At 38.3% G+C, this 7,133-nt stretch overlaps 1 protein-coding gene across 1 annotated transcript; it reads right to left on the minus strand.

Moving 5' to 3' along the window:
• Positions 1 to 487: 487 nt before the first annotated feature.
• Positions 488 to 6,741, minus strand: LOC140773793 (uncharacterized). Its single transcript, XM_073116538.1, has 5 exons — positions 5,807 to 6,741; positions 5,045 to 5,730; positions 4,870 to 4,959; positions 1,088 to 1,828; positions 488 to 987 (listed from the first exon to the last, which is right to left on the minus strand). The coding sequence occupies exons 1-5, from the start codon at positions 5,913 to 5,915 to the stop codon at positions 844 to 846; spliced, it is 1,770 nt and encodes a 589-aa protein (XP_072972639.1). The 5' UTR covers positions 5,916 to 6,741; the 3' UTR covers positions 488 to 843.
• Positions 6,742 to 7,133: the final 392 nt, after the last annotated feature.

Genomic DNA, 7,133 nt, shown 5'->3' on the forward strand with positions numbered 1-7,133 from the left:
GTCCTTTTAAAGGTGGCCCCACGCCCAGATATCTGACTCAGTTCCACGTGGCACGATTATACACACACTCGTCCAGTGGGCAAAGGTGGGGGCAGTGTAAGACGAGATCGAACCCCAACCGTCCATCTTTTTTTCTTCACGAATTTTTCAGGTTCAATGACTTGCCAATCGTCTGCTTCGGGGGGTTAGTGCTCTCATATTACATGATTAGGGTTTTTCACATGTCAAAGCTAAATAGTAAGTACGCTACCTAATTCAAACTTTATTATTATTATTATTATTATTATTATTATTATTATTATTATTATTATTATTATTATTATTATTATTATTATTATTATTATTATTATTATATATACATATCCCTCTTCAAAGCTCGGTCTGAAATCAATTAGCTATGCAATAGCAAGGATCCATAGCACCTCACAACCTTGACCTGGCAAATAGTTAAAAAACCCAGATGCACGACAGTGGAATGGGGAAAAAAAATAATTGAAAACTACCAATTATCAAACTAAACAAATATCAACCAAAGGTAATACTGCAGACCTTCTATGATAACTACCCTCATTTCTCAAGGAAGAACAAAAGAAACCAACCTATTTTTCAAACAATATCTCAACGACATTGCTCCAAGTCCAGAAGAACCTGCACCTTATTTGTGAATTTCCCATCCCTTTAGCATCACAAGTGGGGAGAATACTAAAATTCCTCATTTTCAGCAACAAGAATATTGGAACTACTCAACTCTCACCTCATATCCCTCCGAATCACAAAAAAAAAAAGAGCTTCAGTATAACTGATTACTTCTAAAGCCTGGAAGTAGATGCAATTTAGCAAAATTCATGCTTCTGTCTCAGAGCCTGAGGAGCTCAACCTCAATTCATCGACACCGGTTATATTGCCCGCAGATATTTCTGCTAGCACTTCCTTTAATGGTCGGATCTTCTGCTGGGATAGCTTTGAAGATTGCTCTAATTCCTTGTACTTTAAAAGGGATGCAAGGGGGAAAAAGAAAATCAAATGTTAGTGCAGTGCAGTATCAACAAATATGATTACATATATATATTAATAAAAAAGGAACTACCTTCATGTAGAAAGCATCAATCTCTTCCTTCGTCAGAGCATCCACCTTTTCATTCTCATCCCACCCTAGTAATCGTAGTAGAGCCTTTTCTTCTGGATCAACAGGTTCTGAACATGGATCTGTTTCTTCAATTTCTGATGGAAGCCTCTTAGATTCACCACAGGCATCTGCAGTTTCAGTGACATAATGTCCATTTTCTGAACAATTCAAGCCAGAATCAGACAAGATATCAACCTTCTCATGATTAAGAGGACTATGCTCCCCTGAATCATCTAAGCTAGATGAGAATGTGATGCAATCTTGCTCAGGGATAGCACCCTTTGATGTTTTATCCCGTATGTATTTGAAGAATTCATGTCTCTCCTTTGATTGTGAATGTGATCTCTTTTCACCAAATGGACTATGGGTTGCAGACAATGTAACATCCTTGTTCTCACCTTTAAGCTTTTGATTAGAGGGACTCTTCAATGAAAGTATTGAAGCAGAAGGAGCTAGACCAACAGGGCTCACAACATTGCTAACACTTGGGCCATCTTTAGTGGCAGGGATGGTACCACTCTTCTCTCGATTGAGGACTTGAAAACCTCCCAGTACAGATGTCTTCGAAGAATCAGATCTTACTTGGGCACGAGGTGCAAGGCTGCCAGGCTGAGATGACAATTGTTGCCCAATCTTAGAGACATTACTAGAATCTCCTCCTCTTGCTCCTTTGTTTTTCAATTTTTCCATAGAGTTTGATGCCTGAAAAATGTATGAATATGAATAGTGATATTCTAAAACATTCTTAATGAAATAATAAATTTGTGTGTAATCTTACCACTTTGATGAAAAAGAGAAGAATGGAAAAAAGATGCACTAGCAAATTGAGTACAGGAACTGCACATCCTAAGCATTCAACTGTATCTATTCAAACAAGAGCTCTCATTCTATGCAAATGCTAGAAATCAAATTAAGATTCAACTACAGAAGTTAGCAAGAGAAATTTTGAAAAAATCAACTAATAGTCGTTTATGCTTTAATAAAACAAGGTCGTCAAATACTTATCAAGGTTTAGGGGTGCAAATGAAGTTCAAGGGATGATATTCCCACTTTCGCGTAGGGGTGCGAATGAAGCTAACTAGCATTTGAGCTCAGCTTGTCTGTAGCTTAGCTCAAGCTTGCTCGATTGATAAACAACTTAACCTCAATCTCAACCCAAATTAACTCAGTAGATTGGTGATAAACAAATACTTAAAAAGCAATAAATTGGTGATACTAGTTTTTGCTGGAAGTCACTAACTTAAATTGTAACGGCTTCTAATATAACGTTTTTTCTCCTAAACCAACTAGATTTAGTCCCACATTGGCTAAACTCTAGCAAATATGCTATCTTCTGTTTAAATAAAATGTATTCTTCTGTGTCATGTTAGGAACCAATCAAAACTGCATCTAGAATTTTAGACCATTCCTCACAAGCTTTTGGACAGAGCCGAGCTAGCTCAATATTGGAATCAAGAAGAGCTTGAACTATTGCTAAAGAAACTCAGTGTGAGTTGAGCCAAGCTCGAGTCAGTATATGTAGATTTACATGTTGATGAAAATTGTGCATCATTATCATTGAATCTTTGTAAACATGTGTGATTTACATTTTCATGTAATTGACATAGACATTTTCTAGGCCAAGCTTTTCAAGACAAACTAGATAATTTGCAACTGCAGATATGAAATGATACAGCTCAATAAGTTGATAAGAGCAATTAATAATTTTAAACCATTATTTGTGCACGATTCACAAAGAACAGCTAACTACCTTTCCTTTTAGACTATGCCACTAGCAGCTTTCATCAGTTCACTATGTCTTAGGGATGTCACAATTCTTTCTCTCAACTGTTTCTTAAACATGGTAAGAGAAAAGATATGCACCACATACTTATGAAAAACATTAAACAACCCCCACTGACCACAGTCAGACCCAACTAACTGTAGTAAAAAGAAAGAGGAAAAAGAAGAGAAATAAGACAAGAAAATGTCGAAGGAATATGCAATCAGATATGAGACGTTGAGACTTGAGACTAGACAGAACTCCCAATGTTTTCTCTTCTTCAAGAAATCCACCATTGAAACAAAAAACATCCAGCAATATATTTTAAATTCTCAGTGAAGTAGAATAGTTCCTATCAATTATCTACTCACCTACTCAAATATTTGAAAGGAAAACACATAGGGAAAAGATAAACACATGAAGTATCTGACATACAAAGATGCAAGCAAATATCTCAAATCCCACCTCATGAACTCAGCAACAATTGTCCTAATCAGATCAAACAAGTTATACTAGACTTGCTTTGCAAGAGAACTAACTATAAAACTATAAATCATTGTAGAGAACCAAGTGTGGCTGTTCCTACTAAAGCTACAGCAGTTTAGCAAGTTATCTAATAAGACTAGTTCCATGGTAAAGTATTGCAAAGCAAATATTTAAACCCATATAAACATCCATAAATGCACAAACTCATATACAAAACAGAAATACACCCATCCACATTGCCACACCCATGTGTGTAAGAGAGAGAGAGAGAGAGAGAGAGAGAGAGAGAGAGAGAGAGAGAGAGAGAATTTATTATTGGACTTTAATAAATAAGCCTTGAGGGCACTGAATCGTTCGAGAATTCGGGATCAGGGGGATTGGAGGAGGGAAGGAGTGGTAGCTAATTGTTATAAAAAGGATCGGATTGAGATGAAGGGAGCCAATGGGGATTGGGGATCTTTAGGGTTCTGGAGACGAAGAATGGTAGCTTGGTGAGCACACATCTATTGCTGCAACTCATATATATATATACACATAATGTATCGTGCATGTTGTAACATGTCCATATGCTTAAATGCTTGTGTATCTGTAGATAATGTTATAACATATCTAAAGTGCCCAGGAGAAAATTAACTTAAGTAAAGCCTACTGAAACACATGCTAGAACAGTATAAACATGAATATCCATACATAGTTATTCAAAAGAGCCCACAAGCAAAGTACATGTTTCCTGAAAACAATTCTAAATATCTAGTCACCAAATGAAATATATTTCGACTACACGAAAAGATTGTTGTCTTTATCAGGGGAGACTATTCAGAGGATGTAATAAACATTGGGATAAAAAAACTTCAGCTATTACCATGAAACTTAGCACTTGTATAACCAAATTTCTAAGATAAAAAGACAAAAACTGCTTACAACTATTTAACATATCAATTAACTGATGCTAAACATGTCAAAGGAATGGATAGGTTAATGGAAGGCAATACTAAAGGCGAACTATCAGGCTGAAATGAACATGCATAACATTCTTCTCCAATGCATATGAAATTGATAGATTGATAGCTAAATGTGCGTAGAAAAGCAATCTTAAGTCGTCAGATATAATTAATAGACAAAGATTCTTCATATAAGATCATACTAGGACATATTGGAATGTGATGAGTAGATGACCACAAAGCAGAAAGGCCCCTTGATGGAGATCTCTTCTAGTAAAAAGTAAAAACAATCAGAAAATATGGTGTAACTATCCATCATAAACACAGAAATGCACGACAATCAATAGATAAATATTCTCCATATGAGAGCATACTAGGACATATTGGAGCGAGATGACCACAATGAAAGGCCCTTGATGGAGTATGTCTTCTAGTAAGATCAAATCAGAAGATATGGTATAACTATCCATCATAAATACAAAACATTAAGCAGAAGATTCTAATAAAATCAGAAAGAAATAGCTAAGGCTACAACAAAAGGTAAAAAATATTACAGATGCTTTAGGCATTGAAGGTGTCACAGGTATGAGCTGCTTGCACTGTCGCAGAGTTAGTTCCTCGATCCTCTGGGTCTGAGTTGATAACTGAAAGAATAACATTGTAATATGACAACATGGAAAATTTCTCAAGCAAGGAAAAGGTATTATAATAGAGTATCCAACAGTCTACCTGGGGCGCACTGCGAAATCGTGATGGAGCTTGTGCCACTGTTTCAGCCATATTTAATACTGTCACAGGAGTAGCAGCAGTCTGCTGTTTGGATGAGAGGCCTAATCCATTTTCTGCAGCTTTCACAGGAATTACCAATGCGGAGTTCCAGGTATCAATCCCAGGTATGGTTGCAGTACCTAATGGAGTTGTTTGAACAGGGAGGCTAATACCAGGAGATGATACCCTGATTGCATCTGGGTGTCCATTCTTCTCCTCAGCTCCAAGAGATGGAAAATCTTTTTCAAAGGAGGCACTCTTTGTCCTCCCCCTAATACCATTACTTGAATTAAGTCCTAGTCCTCTGGTCAATGTCCCAATTGTCTTCCCTGATACCACGGGGTGAGAATGCCTCAAGGTATCCCTTTCAGAACTACTTGTGAGAAATGACTCCAAATTGTCATGGAACCCATTGTCCACCAAAACTGACCTATTACCTCTGTCACGGAAATTAAAATCCTTGTCTAGCTCTCTCTCACGATTGTTCCTACCAAAACTATTGTATGTTCGTGACTTTCCAGCGTGATCCTTATCATGGGTCTTCACGCCATTTGAGCTTGAACACCTCCGCAAGGAGGATGACAAGTTCCTCTCATGGTGAACAAGAAATGATCTGTTTCTGGAAAAAATCCCTATATGGTGTTCAACTACAACAATCAAAATCACTAGTTAGTACAATAACCAACTATAAGTAACATACATGCGCAAGAAGAAATAATAGACCTGAAAGTGAGGAAGTACTGGTTTGATGGTTCAAAGTGCCATTGTTGGCCACAACCCCGTTCCGCGACTTCAACCACTCCGGCTTGAGCGCGGGCTCACTTCTATCCATGACGGACAAGGACCACCATCTATATATATGCTACTCCCACTTCAATACACAATCCTTCTCTAAAACAAACAATTAACTGCAACTTTCTTGCAAAAATACTCAATCCCAAAAGAAGCCAAATAACCCACTATAGGGTCAGCCCGAAAAAGGAATTAAATCGCCCCTTCCAATTTCAATTCTTGACCAAATCGTTCAATAAAAAAGAATTTGAATTCGCTATCCTCGGCGGCCTATCTAGAGATTAGGAAAAACTATCTACACATCCAGCATTCTCATCGAAGTACACAAAACGGCTTCAGGAGCCCCTCACCTCGGCATGATTCCACGGGAGCACACACCGAAACCCTAAAAGGATCAAAAGAACCGATCCCTCTCACCCACGAAAAGGAGATCGCCGACCCAAACAAACCCTAGACAAAGCCCAGCGCAGCACTTATCTATGTGAATTGGTGGAATAAGAGGCGAAGAAACGCTTACAGCGAACGAACGACTCTCTCTAATTCCCGCTCTATCCTCCCCCTTATTCCAACTCCAAGAATCCGAGGCCGTGATTGGTACGGCAGAGCCGGTGGCGATAAAAAATGAAGGGAACGGAAGCCTCCTTCACCGATGCTCGTAATTGTAAACGTAGTCCTTCTTGCCCAAATGCTATCCGGGTCTCGGAATCGGGAGGCGAATACCGAGGAGGAATTAGGAATAAGCGCAAAAGAGAAATTGGATTTGGAAGCAGATTGAGTTCATCTCTCTTTGGAATTAAATCAAAAACTTGGAATATATAATCTAAGTTATTCCCCTACTAGTATCTCTATCTATATTTTTTGCTGCTATATTAGGATGCGGAAAACCCTATTATTCTGGCTGTGGCACGGAAGAGAACAAACTTGCCTTGATCTCGTCGTATAATCTGGACCGTTGGAACAGATCGTTGGCAGGTGATGGACGGGTCGATTTTCCCCGGATGTCTGGAATCGGTAACGTCGAGCGTATAGCCTCGGGCCGGCCGGCCACATCTAGATGGGCCTTAGTGGCACTTTTGTAAATATGCCCCTGTATTAAAAAATCCAATAGTATTCTATATTTTAAACAAACAAAAAGGACACGGCTATCTACAATTCATTTCCTGTGCTTAGACATTCTTAATTTATTTTGCACCACTGTGGCCATGAACTTTTACTAAGTTGTTTGTTTGCTTGCATTACCATGGCTTAGTAAACTTTT

The sequence above is a fragment of the Typha angustifolia genome, chromosome 13 (genome assembly GCF_048772165.1).
Source record: "Typha angustifolia cultivar Huaian chromosome 13, ASM4877216v1, whole genome shotgun sequence".
NCBI lineage: Eukaryota > Viridiplantae > Streptophyta > Magnoliopsida > Poales > Typhaceae > Typha > Typha angustifolia.